Source organism: Ursus americanus, chromosome 18 (assembly GCF_024610735.1).
Source record: "Ursus americanus isolate L20-20 chromosome 18, mUrsAme1.1.p, whole genome shotgun sequence".
Taxonomy (NCBI): Eukaryota; Metazoa; Chordata; class Mammalia; order Carnivora; family Ursidae; genus Ursus; species Ursus americanus.
The window spans coordinates 31,292,566-31,310,414 of record NC_142144.1 but is presented as its reverse complement, the minus strand read 5'-3'; the positions used below and the strand labels follow the sequence as shown (position 1 = coordinate 31,310,414).

At 51.4% G+C, this 17,849-nt stretch overlaps 1 protein-coding gene across 3 annotated transcripts in view; it reads left to right on the top strand.

Annotated features, from left to right (window-relative positions):
- Positions 1 to 17,849, top strand: part of COL15A1 (collagen type XV alpha 1 chain) — a 101,043-nt gene that overhangs the window by 31,917 nt on the left and 51,277 nt on the right. For 2 of the 3 annotated variants that reach the window (XM_045780201.2, XM_045780200.2), the window contains exons 3-7: positions 4,277 to 4,824; positions 5,982 to 6,056; positions 7,568 to 7,648; positions 13,405 to 13,552; positions 17,390 to 17,499. In XM_045780201.2, coding sequence (XP_045636157.2) covers positions 4,277 to 4,824; positions 5,982 to 6,056; positions 7,568 to 7,648; positions 13,405 to 13,552; positions 17,390 to 17,499 — 962 coding nt within the window. The remainder of the gene's footprint in view (positions 1 to 4,276; positions 4,825 to 5,981; positions 6,057 to 7,567; positions 7,649 to 13,404; positions 13,553 to 17,389; positions 17,500 to 17,849) is intronic. The other variant, XM_045780203.2, reaches the window with a different exon arrangement.

Genomic DNA, 17,849 nt, shown 5'->3' with positions numbered 1-17,849 from the left:
TATGCCTTCTGGGGTTTCTCATACTTAAAATTAATTCCTGTTTTAATGCAAGTTGCAAACTGGAGAGGAAAAGCATTGGATGGAGAATCAGCTCTGAGTTCCTAGCCAGCAATCCCCTCCCTCTTTTAATCTCCCTTTCACCCTTTTTGTAAAATGAGGGGGTTGACTTTAGTCATGCATTCATTTATTCACTCATTCATTCATTCATTCATTCATTCATACATCAGAACTAGGCTGGATACTGGGAACGCAGAGATGAATGGTGTGGTCCTTGTCCTCCTCGTCTAATGGGGAGAGAGCCGAGTGACCCAACAGTGTGCTGAGGGCTATGACAGAGGGTCCCAATGTGTACGGAGAGGGTGTCTAATGCAGCCTCCAGAGGGGACGAGGATGTGGGTGCAGGAGGTGAAGCAAGAGATTTCAGGGGAGGTGAGGCCGGGGCTGAGTCTTGAAGGATGAGGAGTTCTTCTGACAGAGTAACTGGGTGGGGTGAGATGGGGTGGGCGGCAGAGGGGAACATACTTTCTATGGAAGGGGAAGGGCCTGCCACAGCCTGGCGCTCTCCAGGGACTGCCTCAGGGCATGCCCGGGAGCAGGGAGTGCAGCTGCGTCTGGACCACAAAGGCTTCTCAAGCCAGGAGGCAGCATCCCAGCCCTAGACGCTGACTGCAGACCAGACCAGACCCAGGGCCCTGGCTGCACGGCCATAGAAGGCTACTCAGCAGAGTGGTGACTTGATCAGATTTGCTCTTTTGTTGAGGATGGGTAATTTTTTTGCGAAAATGTGAAATATTTTCCATGACATGTTTTATAAACAGTACTGCAATGAATACTTCTCAATATTGCTTAGTTTAAGAAGTAAACATTATCGCTCTAGTTGAAAAGCCCCACAGCCTGCTCCCATAGCTCCTCTCCCTGCCTCCCCTGAATGTTGGTAAGAATATGCTGCTGGTGGGCACAGTGGCCTCTGAAATGTTCTTACCACCACCAAAAAATAAAGATAGTTATGTGATGTTGAGGGAGGTGCTAGCTAAAGCTGTGGTGGTGATCAGATTGCAATTTAGCAATATATCCAATCGACACATTGTAATATTTTAAAAAAAGTGTCAGACGAGTCGACGCAGCACACCAACACTGATCCGAGGTTTAGAGACATGCACGGTGGTGGCACGTTCTGTGACAGGCATGTCCGTGCTCATGTAGTAAACATATGAAGTCATGCATGGGCGTGTGCATACCACAGGCCTCAGAGAGGCCACCTTTGGGACGTGGCCGGGGGAGTAGGACTGGAGAGCGTCAGAGAGCTTCTGCCACATCAGTACTTTCTCCAGCAGAGGGGTGGACACGTGCCTGTTCTTCATCGTATTCCTCAGAAATTAGTGAAAAATATATTCTGTTTAACCCAGTATTTCCCCCAATTATCATTTCCACGTGTAACCCATATACCATGATTAATGAGATATCTTCCATTCCTTTGTCCAAAGGAAGGCTTTGAAATCCAGTTCGTATGTTACACTTGTGGCCCAGCTCGGGTGGGACGACCCACATTTCAAGTGCTCGACAGCCATGCTTGGCTAGTGGCTGCTGTGCTGGACAGGGTGGGGTGAACACATCTCGGGTAGGGATTGTATCAGGGGCCCTCTGAGATTCCTTTCAGAACCTGAACGTCAAAGATGGTGATGATGATGGTGATGGTTCCCACCATGATTGAGCAATGCTGCATCTCCTACTATTTCATTTAATCCTCTCATTTAATTACTCCTGTCTAAAATCATGGCAAAATATAGGGGTGCCTGGGTCGGGTAAGTGTCTGCCTTTGGCTCAGGTCATGATCCCAAGATCCTGGGATGGAGCCTCATGTTGGGCTCCCTGCTCAGTGGGGAGCCTGCTTCTCCCTCTCTCCCCTGCTTGTGCTCGCTCTCTCTCTCAAATAAATCAATAACATCTTTTAAAAAATGGAATAAAATCATGGCAAAATATAAATACTTAAAATTGACCATTTTAACATTTAATATGTGCCTCCTATTATCATTTATGCTTTTTGGTAGGTCCTAAATATTTTGTACTAATTTTGTGACACACACATACACACGCAGGCTGGCTGCTGACGTTGTGCAGCCTTCTCTGGGGGACCGGGGGTGGGGCACTGGAGTCAGGGCATCTCTCTCTCTCCCATCCTCCAGGGAAGTTTGAGTTGCTGGGCCACCCAGAATTCAGTTGTACGCTCGCACTGCTAAAGGGGCATTGGCACGGCAGACTGACGGGTCGAGCTCCCTCCAGAACCCCTGGGAGGGAGCCCCCGTCTTAAGAGACTGAGGCAGTGAACCAGCCTGAGGTCAGACCAGTCATGGCTTGAAAACATCTGCCATTTACTGTGTCACCTCAGGGAGTCACTCCATCTTCCCGAGCATTCATTCTTCATCTGTAGGATGGGAGAGTGGCAGTTAATCCCGGGGCTGCAGTGAGAACTAAGTAAAATCATGTATGAAAAACCTGGACATTTTTATTCTGTGTGGGGGGCTCAGAACACAGAGGCAGGGTGTCCAGGCCTCTCTCTCCTTGTCAGCACAGTGTGGTCAGCGACCCCTGTCCGTCAAACTCTTGGGCTTGCTGAGTGGATGTAATCAAAGGGAAGAGTAGTGAATGGTTATTGCATCACCACCATATTTACCAGGGTTATACGGATGGTCTCCTTTACTCATTTTCATGGGGCCCATATCATAGGGGGAGACACAGCCTTGGAGCAGTGAAATGACTCACCCAAGGTCACACGGCTAATTAGTTATCAGACAGGGACAAGTTGGTAAACTGAAAGGCAGTCTGGATTTGTCAGATGGGGCTTTACTCGCAGTGCCCTTGAATGGCTTGGGTCTTCTCTGGAGACAAACCCAAGTCCCCTGCGGTCACTCAGGCTCTCAGGGTCCTCTGGCCTTTGGCTGTAGCCCAGGCAGTCCCCAGGGGTCTGCTCTGCTCCTTGGTCTCTGGGGAAGGACCCTGATCAATTCTGACCCTCACTGACTCCAGCCCTCCTCATTGGGCTGAGTCCTCAGAATCTGGCTTCACTTCTGAGGCCAAGGTGTCCTGTGTATCCATTGTTCTGCCTGCAGGGGTCCTGTCCACCTGTCCCCAAGAGCTGCCTTCCTGTCTCACTGCTGGCATCGTGGGCATTTCCTTGGGAATGTGTGCCCATCACAGCAAGCGAGCCCAAAGCCTGCTCCCAGGGCACCAGGGTTGGGCAGATCAAGGCTACCGAGCCTGGGTGCCTTTCTAGGCCTCCACAAAGGAGCCCTAGGATTTCAGCCAGATAAGAGCTCAGACTCTGGGGTCAATGCTCTGGCTTTGAACCAGGGCAAATTTCTTCACTTCTCCTTGAAGTAAAATGAGGCTAAGGGTACAGAGTTGTTGTAAGGATTAGATGAGCTAATGTATGTGAAAAGTTTAGAGCAGAGCCCTGCACAGAAGAACTCAGGGAAAGTCCATCATGATGATGATGTGAATTTCAACTGCCCTGAGGTCTGGGAACATTTCACCTTGTCCCAGCTTTCCCCCATACCCTGGGGCACTTCAACAGTAGACCTCATTTAAAACAAACAAAACAAACCTACCCAGTTTTATAGAAAGAAACGGGGAACAATCTGTAAATGGGTGGGAGAACGTTATATAGTCTGCGAACATTCTAGGACATACTTAAAAATGTTTTCCAAACTGCAGGTCAGGACTTTTTAGTGGGTAATGAAATCAATTTAATGGATCATTGCCAGCAGGCTTTTAAAGATTCTGTTCGTTCATTTGAGGGGAGTGGACAGAAGGAGAGGGAGAGAATCCTAAGCAGACTCCCTGCCGAGCATGGAACCCAATCGGGGGCTCAGTCTCACGATGCTGAGGTCATGACCTGAGCCAAAACCAAGAGTCTGACGCTTAACTGACTGAGCCACCCAGGCGCCCCTCCGGCATGCTTTTAGTAAAATAAAAGAGGAAAAGAATTCCCAGAAGGAAAATATCAGAGTGCCTGGTGAGTATTGAAAGTAAATAATGTTTTATGGAACATTGTCTTGGTGTTACAGATGCATGTTTATTGAAATGGGCATGTTGGGCTGCAATATAAATGCGTTTCTCATTGTGGGTCATTGTCAAAAAAGCTTGAAAACCAGTAATTAAGGAATTACGGTGGGATTTCCAAGGGATCCCATTTCACTCGGGACTTTTTCTTTCTTTCCCATTTCCAAGCATAGTAGAATACATGTGTGAGCCGTGGCCTCTGTCTCCCTCTCTGCAGAGTCGGCTTCCCACGGCCACCTGGACCTCACGGAGCTCATCGGTGTCCCATTGCCCTCCTCCGTGTCCTTCGTCACGGGCTATGGTGGCTTCCCAGCCTACAGCTTCGGGCCTGGTGCCAACGTCGGCCGCCCAGCCAGGACCCTCATCCCACCCACCTTCTTCAGAGACTTTGCCATCAGCGTCACGGTGAAGCCCAGCAGCGACAGAGGCGGTGTGCTTTTTGCTATCACTGATGCCTTCCAGAAGGTCATCTATCTGGGCCTGCGGCTCTCAGGCGTGGAGGATGGCCGCCAGCGGGTCATCCTCTATTACACAGAACCAGGCTCCCACGTGTCCCACGAGGCTGCTGCCTTCCTGGTGCCCGTGATGACCCACAGGTGGAACCGCTTTTCGGTGATCATCCAGGGCGAGGAGGTGACCCTCCTCGTGGACTGCGAGGAGCACAGCCACGTCCCCTTCCAGCGCTCCTCCCGGGCCTTGGCTTTTGAGCCCAGTGCGGGAATCTTCGTGGGCAATGCAGGAGCCACGGGGCTGGAGAGATTCACCGTGAGTCCAAGCCCTGCAGTTCGGGGAGGCCCCTGGACGCCGGGCAATCAACACAAGCAATTGTTTTTATTATTTTGTTCTTATAGCTCAAAGAGGCATGTGTGTGGGGTGGGAAGAGCACTAGTCCTGGAGCCCAAAACCTAGATTCCAGTCCTGTTTCCAATTGAGCCTGATGACGTCAGAGCGTGGATTCTCTGATCCTTTCTGGGTCTTCTTATCTGTACGTGAGGATGAGAAAACCTAGGCCATGGAGTGGTAGAGTCAAGTGGGATGGTCTGAGTGAAAGCTCTGTGTGCATTTTAAGACATTATAAAGAGAGGAAGGGTTATTATTTCTTCAGCAATTGTTTACCTTTGGAGAGGAGTGCCACGTGCATACAAGTAATTTCTGCAAAGGTGGAGGACGCTAGAAGGCCAGAGGGAGAAGTCGTTTCTCTCTCTCCTTTTGGACGATGTGCCCTAAAAAAAACAGCAGAAAACTAACTTTCCTGTCAAAACAGGCTTTTATGCATGTTTAAGCCATTCTAAGAACATCCCTGTTACTGTGGTTATGCATCTCGTCAGCACACATACTTACTGATACCTTAGCTAGCTGATACAAGATGGTACCCTGGGGCAGAGTTTGGTTTGCTTGTAGTACAGTGGGAGACCGTGCGTGAATCTGAAGTTAAAATCCAGTTACAATTTTTCCACACTCACTTTGGGAGCGTCATGGAGAATGAACTGTCAGGGGTGGAGAGAGGGGGCGGGAGGGGAGGCGGGGAGGCTGGCTGGCCGCTCTTCTTCACACGAGGCCTGCCAGCCAAGGAGCTTCGAGCTACAGGGGAAAGACACTTTCTGGGAGAGGGGAGACGGGCATCCTAGGGCCTGCCACTGACAGGCTGGGGACGTGGGACCGGTTAGAGGCCGCTGGGAGTCTGTCTCCAGGGGCTTCTCCAGCTAGCAGAGCTCACATTACAGTGGCCTGGGGAGAGTCCCCCGAAACGAGAGCGGTCCAGGAGCTGGCTTGTTCCACTGTCGTGGCCACAGGCAGCACATTCTCATACCTGCCCTCTCACTTGGTGGTGTGGTCTCCGGGACAAGAACAATCATGCTTGCCACTAGTGGTTGTGCCGGGGACGAGCAAGTGGTGGCTTCTGACCCTGTGCTTTTCCCCAGGGCTCCATACAGCAGCTCATGGTCCACCCTGACCCCAGGATCCCCGAGGAGATGTGTGAAGCCGAAGAAGCCTCGGTGAGCCCCCATCTCCCCTGCCCTCGGCCAGGGAGGGCTGGACGCCCAGGCATTTCCTCTTCCCCAACGTCACAGAGTCTCTAAAATTTCTCAACTTGTCAAGCGCTGCCTCAAGTCCTATTTTGGGCTTTTTGGCTTAATTTTTTTTTTTTTAAGAGCTCCAGTCATCTCTTTTGTGGGGGGTGGGGGTTGGGGGTGGGTGGCGTTTCTTCTAAGGTGTTAGGTTCTTCTGTGGCTGTGGCAGTCAGTGGCCTGGTTTCCAGACTTCCTGCCAAGAAAGGGTGTCAGGATTCTAAAATCAAAGTTAAAACTCTAAGACATGAGTGTAAATTCCTATAAAAACGAACCTAAATTTAGCTTTTAGGCTTGGCAAAGGAATCTGTTCCTAAGTTGGGGATGGAGTGGTAGGCAGGGAAGAAAGATGGGTCCTTCCACGCCCCCCTTCCCTTCTGCCTCCCTCCCTCCCCCCAGGATCTACTGAATCCCTGCTAGGTGACAGTCCTGGAGGATGCTGGACATAATCAGATACTTTGGCAACTGTCTCTGCCCTCAAGCTGTTCACGCACACCTACACGCCCAGAGGCAGTGACAGAGCCAGGGGTGACTGGAACTTGGGAGGTCTTCAAACCCAAGCTCTCTGGGTTGGGTGGGGGCACAAGGGTGAAAGAAGAGGAACCAGAGTTAGGTGAGGGAGGAGCTGATACCTGACCAATGACAAGCCAGTATCAGCCAGGTGAGGAAGAAAAGGCCTTTCAGGCAGAAGCCTTAGCTTGATGCAACAAGTCAGAGGTGAGCATAGCTTGCCATATTCCTAGCACATCTGTTTCTCTTTCGGGGGGTGTCAATCCCAAAGCAAAGAGTAAATTGATTTCATTTATTTAGAAAAAAAATGCTGCCCATTTAGTGGGAACGCCCTTCAGAGATGGAATTTGGCTCTGTAAGAATGTTTGCTCTCCCTGAGGCCATGTCCTATGAAGCTGGGAGAAAGGGAAACCTTACGTATATTCATTCCCTTCCCTCTGCATTGCTGTTGGTACTGGAAAAGTAGAAGCTGCCCGAGAGTCCTAGAATAAGGTATTATTTACAAAATGATGGCCCCCAGGCTCCCTGGCTGACATCAGACAGCTTATTATGAAGATAAGGTAGCAATAGGAAGACATTCTCCAAACATCACGGTTCTCCAGCGTAACATTCCTATAACAGCCATGCACATGGCAGTGCCTTTGGCAGAGATTGAAGGGACCTGGACAAAATGAAAGTAGGCATGGTAGAGAGACTGTATGTTGACTGTAGTTTTTTGTCCACATGCACAATAAAGTATGGAAGGAACAGCAAAAAGAATAGCCACTGTAGATGTGTTCTCTCTCAGTTCCTCTCTCTGGCTTTGTCCATCTCTTTCTCTCTTACACACACACACACACACACACACACACACACACACACACGCAGTTTCTCCAAAGGAGTGACCGTCTGTGATTTCCCCTCTGCTGGCATGATTTGTCTCCACACAGGCGTCAGGAGAGGCCAGCGGGCTTCAGGAGACAGAGGGAGTCGCTGAGACCCTGGAAGCTGTCACCTACACTCAAGCCCCAGTGAGTACTGGCTGCCGCAGTCTACCTGCTCGCCGGCTTTTAGGGGCCCAGAGTTAATGGAGCGTGCCCGGGCCTGACATCTCTGTTCTTAGATCTGCAGCTTCAACTGTGGGCTCACGTGGGGGGGTCAGGAAAGTCCTGGCCAGGGGCATTTGGCCACAGCCCCAGTGCCCTGGAATGCCTGTTATCTCCGGGCCACCTTGTGCTGTGGCCACAAGAGGACTGTCCAAGGCAAACGTTGTGCTCTCCTGCCTCCAGGCTCTGTGGGCTTAGGTAGCATACTCAGCCTCTCCGAGCCTCAGCGACTCCTCCATAAAATGCAAATCAGAGTCCTGTCTCGAGGGGGTGTTGGGAGGGTCACATGAAGCAGTGCAGAGTCAGGGCTCAGCCGGTGTCTGGCATGAGGGAAGTGGCCCTGAATGGTGGCTGGTGTCACATTTGCTCTGGATTGTGGGCTCTGGGAAAGAAGCCAGGGCCCCCACTCCTGGGAGATGCAGAGTCTTCCCAGGAGCTCCCTTCTGGCCCCATGGGAAAGGCGGCTATCCTTGCAGCGGGTATCCTCCTCCCTCCTGGGAATGTACTCTGTGGCCCAGACAAGGAAGTGGTTTTGAAAACACTGAGTCAGACTGTGGGGACAGCAGGAGCCCATTTTTAATGAAAACAGCCAGCAGTGTCTGAGTCATTGAACACAGAAGCCCAGCAATCTCGTCGACCAGTCTAGCACATTTTACAGACTCATCTCTGATAAAAGAAAGCAAGGAGATGGGGATAAGGCAGAGGCTATAGACCCCTGGTGACAAGAGGTTTGGGTGGGGCAGAATAGAACCGCAGTCTGTTAGTGCCGGGCAGAGGGGAGGGGCGCTTAAAGTTCTCCTCTCTCTGTACAGAGGTATATGGAAAACTGCCCTTTGTACAGATGGGCAAACTGAGGTCCAGACCGGGGAGGAGTCTGGCCCTTGGGTGCCTGGGCAGAGCGAGGCTAGAGCACGGGTTCAGGGTTCAGGCCACAGCCCTGTGCTTCTGGCCTGGGCCATGCTGCAGAGGCTCATCCCTAGGATCACAGCCAGTTCTGGGGCAGCCGAGATGGAAGAGGCAAGGGTTCAAGGTGGCCTGGGCAGTGATGGGGATGCTGGCTGCTCTGGGCAGTGTTGTAACCCTGTGTGCCACAGCTCTGGTCCCCCCCACACCCCCCTGCTGGTTGGTGTGTCCAGGGCACCTGCAGCGGGGCACAGAGCAGTGGTCCCTTGGGCCTTCTTGCCTGATGCTGCCCCCCAGTGCACTAGTTCACAGCTAGGCATGAGGCCAGCCCAGGCAGAGATGTCAGTAACATGTGGTGGCCTTGCGAGAGGGGCGGGAGCGGGGAGTGAGTTTTGAGAGCATGAGATGATCATGGCGGCAGAGACTGGTCAGGGAGGGCTTTCTGGTGGAAGAGGCCTTGAAGCTGCGCAGCTGTGGACAGGTGTCAAAAAAGGGAAGGGGTGGAAGAGGACCGGCATTTCTCGATACCCGCTGTGGGCCTGGTGCTTGTGTATACGTGACTTGATTTAATCCTTGCAACAACCTTGCATGGGAGGTGGTGGCAGACGCTCAGGGAACAGGGTGGCTTTGCCAGGTCAGGCAGTGGTGATGTCAGGACCTCGGGCCATAGTGCCGCAGGCGCGGGGTAGGTGGTATGCAAGCACGCTGCAGCTGGGAGGAAGTAAGGAATACATGCCTCAAGGGTCTGGAGAAGAGAAAAGTCATTTGAGGGACTCAGTGGCCCCTGGGGCCCTGCCGAACACTTTCCTTCCTAGACTTCCCAGCCCCCCTGTCCTCAGTGGTATTAAGAGAACTGGAGCACACCAGAGTCCCACCAGGGTGGCTCAACTCCGCCCCTTACTGGCTGTTGGCCATGAGCATGCCTACATCCCAGACTGGTGTGAGTTACATGGCCCTGGGACCACGGCAGCCCTCGGTGCGTGGTGGCGGGTGTCGCTCTTAACTGATAAGTTTATTGTGCTAGAGTGCCCCGTTCTTCTTGGGACCCCCTTCCCACCACCTGCTTCCTGGTTGGCTGGTGACTGGGGCTGCAGGACATGCCAAACCGCTGTGGTTGCCCTTAGTCCTTAACAGAATTCTCTCTGGGCTGTGGGTCCTGATGCGAACTGGTCTGTTCCTGGTATCGGAGTCCTGTCCCTGTCCGCAGGCTGCCGGCTTGGCTCCTACGGAGCATGCACTTCCTTTGCTGTTTACTGGGTGTGCTTTTCCAGTCATTCCTCAGAGGAGGCACTGAGGCACAGAGGAGGGAAGAGCTTTGTCCCCAGGGCTGCCCAGCCTGGAGGTGGCCGAGCCAGGTCTCCAGCTCAGGTCTAGGGAGCTGTCAGTCACGTCACCATCTCCTGGAAGAGCTCCATGGCTCCCCTCCATGGCCACCCCTCCAGCATGGGGGAATTTGCCTCTTCTCACAGATGTTCCCCTCCCATCTCTGTCTGGCTTCTCTCTTGGAATGAATCTCACTTCCCTGTCCTCACCCCTTCCAACCTGCCACCCCACAAGACACAAGCCATGACCAGCAGACTGAATCATGGGCTGCCTGAGCCGTCAGGGACTTAAAAAGCCAGCCCTCCTCACCTCCTTCCCCATTTAGGGCAGGAGTCCCTGCTACCCCACGCTTCCCCCTAAGTCAGCTTCTGCTGACACACCTTTCCATTTCTGGAAAGTTCTATCATGCTTAGTTAGAATTAATGTTCCTGTGGTTCTCAGCCCTGGCTGTGCATCAAAATTGCGAGTGTGTCTTGGCGGGTGGTGGTGGGGCAGTGGTGGGGGGACAGTTGCCTCTGGGCTGCATACCTGGACATTCAGATTCTGGGGGTCTGGAGTGAGGTCCAAGACAGTGTAGTTATGAGAGCTCTGCAGGTGATTCTGATCCACAGGCAGGACCTCTCTTCCAGCCACACCTAAATGCTCACAGTTTTCCCAGGCTCTGTAAACATTTGTAACCTGTTCGTCCAGGCCTTGGTCCCGGTGGTCTGTTCGCCTGGAGGGCCCTGCCTGCACCCCCCACCCTACCTGGCCAATTCCTAACTTCTCCTTCAGGATGCTGCACTCTGCTCTCACCTCTGCTGTCCCACGTGTCACCTTCAACCACACTATATCTGAGTCTGGGTGTCCCTGTAGTCCAACAATGTAAGGGTAGACACCCTGTCTTATTTCTTCATTTCTGTATCCCTGGGCGTCAGCTAAGGACCTGGCACGTAATAGGGCCTCAGGAAATACATGTGGAATGAATAACTCTGTGAATGAGACAGAGACTCAGCAAACCTCTACGTTTTTAATACAAAGTCCTGAGACTCGACAGTCCCATTTCGTCATCGGCCACGCAGGTTCCGCATCCACACTAACCCCTGAAAACCAACGGCCACCTGTTGGAGGCAGGACCCCTGGCCTGAACCACCACGGGTCACCTTACCAGATTCACGCTGTGCCTTGAATAGGGGTTTGTAGCGGACTTCTTGGGAGTTTGACAAAAGAGGGTTTTGGCGGACAGGCTGGAGTCAGTGATTTCATGTAACAGAACCTTTGCCGTCTTGAACCGAGCTCAGCCCATGTTACCTGGCTTTCCCATTTCCCATACCCCTGCCTGCCCTGCCTGCCTTGTCCCGAAGCTCAAGTCCCTTACAGAGCAACCTGGCTTCCTGCTACCAGCAGGGACAGCCTCAGAGCGCCACGGCAGAGCGCCCCTGCTCCTCAGAGGGGGAGGAGAGGAGCTGCCTGGGGGGAGCTCTTACCACCCTGCTGGGGAGGAGCGGGAAAGCCCCCGTGGAGTTCTTCACAGCTTCCTGGTGGTGGCAGCGCTGGCTCTCTGCTCCCACTGCCCACCCTGGTTCCAGCCTCCCCGGGCCTCTGTAGTGCAGCCTCCTGGTCTCCGGACCAAAACCTCAACTCCCAACCCTCAAATCCATACTCATATTAGTGCCAGAGTGAACTCCCCAAAGCATACACTTCTCTTGAGCCTGATACCCATGAAGGCCCCAGGTCCAAGGCCAGACTTCTCACCCAAGAACCGGCCTCCCCGCTCTCTGCCTCCCCTGGCTGCGTCCCCCTGCTTCCCTCCCCAAGCCCTCGAACCCTCGCCAGGTGCAGGGAGCCAGGCCCTGACAGTGCTGTGTCCCTTCTTAGCTGGTGCCTCCCTGCATCCCTGCCTTCTGTACTGTAACTCTCCTCAGTCTTTAAGGCCCAACTTCTTGGAGGATTCCACTCCTGCTTCTACCCTGGAGATTTTACAGTACGATAACCTATATTTTATTTTTGATACATAAATATTCCATACTCGTTATTGGAAAAACTGCAATTGCAGATAAGATAAAGCAATCACCTTTAATACCAACACCCAGAGAAAGGCACCATTGAGGGGTTGTTCTTTCTCAAACATTTAAAATTCCAGTGATATAGATAATAGCTACCATGCATGGGGTCATACTGTGGGCCTGGCTCTGTGCCAAGCACCTCCACGTGCTTTCTGCCCTGTGAGTAGTCACTCTTGTCCCATTGTACAAAGGAGGAAGGTTATGTGACTTGCCCAACGAAACGTAGCCAGTAAGTGGAGCACAGAGATTTGACCTAAATTTGATTTAAGAACTGAACCATTGAATCTGAAGTCATGGTGCCTGTAAGAATCCCCTTCGTTCTGATGGACCAGAGATTCACCGTTCGTACACTAGATTCTGACATTAAGGAAACAACCTTCTGTTATTAATCAGGATAGGCAAGTCATGCTACCATAACAGATCAGCCCTAAAAGTCTCAGTGGCTGAGTTGTTTCTTATTCATACCACAGGTCCAACACTGGTCAGCAGATCCTTCCATTCACCACGACTCCTTGAGCTCAGAAAGGGATGAGACTGTCTGAACATCCCCAAGCCCTGGGCTTAGGAACTGCTACCTGATCCTGGGTCTAGGGATGGTGTCATGACCTTTGTGGCCCCCCCATCAGGATTTCTGCCTAGATCTTTTTTTTTTATATAAAGATTTTATTTATTTATTCGATAGAGATAGAGACAGCCAGCGAGAGAGGGAACACAAGCAGGGGGAGTGGGAGAGGAAGAAGCAGTCTCATAGCAGAAGAGCCTGATGTGGGGCTCGATCCCATAATGCCGGGATCACGCCCTGAGCTGAAGGCAGACGCTTAACCGCTGTGCCACCCAGGCGCCCCTGGATTTCTGCCTAGATCTTGAAGCTGCTCTATGTTTCCAGCTATTGGGGCGTTTTGTCTGTTCATTTTTCTCTACTCGGTAAAGTTAGTTAAGACACCGACTGCTTTTGGAAAAGCTGCCCAGATCCTGAAGTTTCCTTGGAAGTCACACCCGTCTTATATTTCATGGGCATGCAGTACACATCTGGGATTGGATTTGTATAGTTTTTACTGGGGACAACCTGGCTCATTCATTTGTTTACTCATTCATTCCCTCATCTAAGAGGTCTTTATTGGGCACCTCGCCTGGGCTGGGCTGGGATGCAGGGTCCTTGTGCTCAAGCTTCTGCCAAGATGAGCAGAATCTTCCTGTACACAGAGCAGAATTTCATTAGCCCATCATGTGCCTTTCTCAGGGGCTGGGAGGTTCAGTGATGGCCTACGTATATAATAGACAGGTCCACACGTTTTCCTGGCTTTGTTCAGCATGTCGTGGATGTGTTATCTCCTCCAATGAAAACCACCGCCGTTTTTTCTGCTTTCCTCCCAAGTAAATCCTTTTGGCTCTCGTTTTTCCTCCCATCAGTCTAAAGAAGCAAAAGTTGAACCCATAAACACACCTCCAACTCCATCACCTCCTTCCGAGGATACAGAGCTTTCTGGTGAGCCTGTACCCGAGGGGACTCCGGAAACCACCAACCTGAGTGTCACCGTGCACGGCAGCCCCGAGCAAGGCAAGTCCCCAATGCGCCATCACCCCCAGTGCTCTTTTATGAAGGGATTCCTGTGCGCCCACCCGTGCTATGCATGCCATTTAACCTTCCCCTTGGTCCGTCGAGGGAGGAATTATAACCATCCTTGTTTTATAGACAAGATGGGGAAATCAAGTCACAGAGAAGTTAGGTTACCTAGCTGGGGCTCTTTGGCTTGTAAATGGCAGAGCTGCATTTGAACTTGGATACTTGCACATTTTTTTTAAAGATGTTATTTATTTATTTGAGAGAGAGAGAGAGTGTGTGTGTGCGTGCAAGAGGGGGGAGGGGCAGAGGCAGAGGGAGAAGCAGACTCCCTGTTGAGCGGGGAGCCTGATGTGGGGCTGGATCCCAGGACCCTGAGATCATGACCTGAGCCAAAGTCAGGCCCTTAACCGACTGAGCCACCCAGGCGCCCCTGATACTTGAACTTTTAACCCCCAGACTCTGGAAGGGCTTGAGTTCCAACAGAAAAGCTTGCAGTAATTGTTGCTGTTAATTAAGTACCTACTGTGTGCCGAGTGTTCACATACTTCATCTCCAACCCTGACAGTCCATCTCCCGCTTGGTATTATTGGCTAGTATATTATGGGTGGAAAAACTGATGCTTGGAAAGGTAAGTGACATGCCCACAGTCACACAGCTAGTGAGTGGTAAGACGGACCCTCTGCCCAGGCCCGACTCCAGAAGCCCCACCCTTTCCAGCTTCGGGTGCAAACTCCTGACTCTCAGAGGATAGGCTCAGGTCATCAGAATTCCTGTGGGGCACACGTGGGAAACTGGTGGCCAGAGAGAGACAGGCAGGCACTCACCGGTCAGCAGCAGGCCTGGGCGAGTGCTGGCCTCCTGGCAACCCATCCAGGGCCTCACCGCTGACCCTTGTCCCCCGATGTATACAGAGGACACTGGTCAAAACCAAAGATCTGTTGTGACCCCCCTGGCAGCAGCGTGATACGTGTCCAAGGCCTGAGACGGGTCTGCACTTCCCACCCTTTATCAGAGGGGCATCTGCTTCAGACTGAGGTTACTGCCCGTGCCAAGGTGCCCACATGTAGGGCAGAAAACAAGGGCAGAAACCCATGTTGCCTGCAGAAAAGATTGGTGGGGAAGTTGTCTTTCACGTATATATACTGCCCTGATATTGGGGATGCAGAAGATGTGATGACCCAGGGACGGACTCATGCTATACTTCACGAGAAAAGCAGATTTCAAAACTCTATGTGTGTTGTAACCCCAACTTTGAATATATTATTTCTATCTTTTTATATATAGCCACGTAGAGCAGTGTGTGTGTGTGTGTGTGTGTGTGTGTGTCAGAGTAATAGACAACAAAATGTTCTGAGTGGTTATCTCTGTGGTGGAATTGTGGGTGGCTTTTCTTTCTTTACTTCTGTGTTTAACAAGCCTTCTGTAATCATATGTATCATTCTTCTTTTCACTCCTGCCATCAGTAACTGTGTGTTATTTTAACAACTCAATTGGGAAGTCTCTGGGTGAGAGAAGGTGTACAGTACTGAATAGGAAAAAATTTGTATCATCATTTAATACGGTCATAATACACGCACAGAGTCGGGGTGTTGCTGGCGAAGACGGGGACAGAGAAGATAGTTTGGACAGAAGCCCTGCTCAGCCACCTATTTGCTCTTGTGCCTGGGGCACGTTGCTTAATATTTCCAAGCTTCAGAGTCTTTTTTTTTTCTTAAGATTTTATTTATTAATTTGAGAGAAGAGACAGAGAGAGTGCATGAGCAGGGGCAGGGGAGAGGGAGAAGCAGGCTCCCCGCTGAGCAGGGAGCCTGATGCAGGGCTCGATCCCAGGACCCCGGGATCATGACCTGAGCCGAAGGCAGATGCTTAACCGACGGAGCCACCCAGGGGTCCCAAGCTTCAGATTCTTTAACTGCCCCCTGGGAGTGTTCACGATCCCTGCCTCCCAGGTAGTTTAGAGGATTGAACCCAGCCAGGGATGTGGTTTAGGAATTGCGAATGCTCTTCTCCTGGGTGGAATTAGGATCTCGGAGGAGGGAAAGGGGGAGGCAGAGGCAGCAGGGCCAGGCAAGAGCCTCTCCTAGACTGGAGGGTCAGTGCAAAGGAGGTGGGAGCCAAATGCGGACTGGGACGCAGGTCCAGGCACCACTCGTCTGTTCCCTGGGATCAGCCAGACTCCTTCACCGGCAGAGAAAAGGCCAAACAGAAGCGACAAAGCTTGCGGAAGTGTTCCTGCTCTTCCTGTTGGGTAGACAGCCCAGATGGTGAGGAGAAAGGGGCCTGAAACCTGAACCCTGTCCCCGTCTCGGGAGAGCCACCTAGTAGTTTTATTCCAAGTTTCCTGACACCATCTTGGCCCAGGGCACCCCTCCCTCCACCCCCCAATTTAACATCCTCCAAGGAGTGGGGACTCGGAGGTTTGGGTTCTGGCCTGCTGCTTGCACAGCACCCCCTGGTGGCAAGATCCGGGAGGACAAGAGAGAGTGACGATGCCTGCTGGAGATCCTTCGGCACCTTCCTCGGCCCACACTGTTCTTACCGTGGGACATGCATGAGCACAGCACGCGTGGACATGGCCTGACGCCGGGACAGGCTGACCTGGCTCAGGGCCCCTCCCAGTCACTTACTTTCTGTGGGACCCTGTTCCTCAGCCGCAAAATGGGGTTAATCATAATAAGGTGCTAATGCGCACGTCAGAGCAGCACATGCGTGCCATGGGGTGATAGTGGGCAGACTGAAAACGTGGGATTCCTGTCCTGGCTCTGCTCCCCCAGCTGTCAGGTGGTGGGAAGGTCCTTGTGGGTAGGACGGATGAGCTAGCACGAGGATTAAATGAGGTACTGCATGGGACATGCAGACGCTTAACTGACTGAGCCACCCAGGTGCCCCTCACTTGTTTAAGTTGCAAAAGAGATAATGTGTTTGCGGTAACAGTTCAATCAATGCAGAGTTGTATGAACCCTCCAAGATAGTAGTTTCCTTTCCTATCCTCTGGAGGAAACCAGTATTAAGCATTGTGGATTAGCCAACTTTGTGTGGTCTGTCTGCATACACATAAGTATCTGTATATTACATATGTTGTTTAATAATCGTATTAATTATATAATGATGTATATATATATATATATATATATATATATATATATATATATATATATATATAATGATGATAAAACATATATACTAACAGGGCACCTGGGTGGCTCAGTCGCTTAAGCACCTGCCTTCAGTTCAGGCCACAGTCCCAGGGTCCTGGGATGAAGACCCATATCAGGCTCCCTGCTCAGCGGGGAGCCTGCTTCTCTGTCTTCTGGCCCCCTATTCATGCTCTCCCAATCTCTCTCTCTCTCTCTCTCTCATAAATAATAAAAAATAAAATCTTTAAAAAAAACATGTATACTCCCATAGTTTTTTCCCCTTTATACACTTAGAACCGCACTGACAGTGAACATTTATGAATTGCTAACTAAATTGCAAACTCGATTTAGGGGCTATCCTCAGTGCTTTTTTTGTATTAGCTTATTTAATCCTTGTAGCATGTAACCTTCCAAACAACCTTGCAAAATAGGAATCGCTCCTAATTTATGGACGAGGAACCTGAGGCCCCAGTTGAATGTCACATTCCTAGTAAGCGGCAGAGCCGGGTTCCCACCCTGCAGGTGGTGTGGAGCCTGTGATGGAAGCAGGGGTGATACTGCATTCAACATCAGTTTTTCTCCCTCTTCATCCTGTATTATGGGCATCTTTTCAAGTTAATAGGTAAAGATACACTTCATTCTTTTCCAAGATTACAAAATGCAGTTATTAATTACAGAATGCCTGTTTCCGTAGGGTCCGGTGAGGTCCTGAATGACACAGTGGAGGGAATTCATAGCATGGACGGTGCCCCCGTTACAGATGTTGGCTCGGGGGATGGGTCCTTCATACAGGTCACTGAAGAGGTGAGTGAATGGTGAATTTCATGTGCTAAGTCAGTAGTCAATCTGTTTGCTCATTTCAGACTTGATGGTGACTTGTATTGGGCACGGTGAAGAATCAAGAGGGTTTTCACTGAATGTCACGGTACAGAGGAGAGGAGACCCAGGGCCCAGGAGGCTCTCCAGGGAAGCCCCAGGACAGGGGGAGGAGATGCAGCACCTCACACCTTCCCTGGGGGATGCGTGCCGGGTCCTCACCTCGGTACCCACCTCCCTCCTGCTCATTTGTGAAGACACACAGCCTTTCCCTTTGGAGCCCCTTCAAGACAGATCGGGCTGATTGCACCTGTGCCTGTCCATCCCATTGTTGTGTA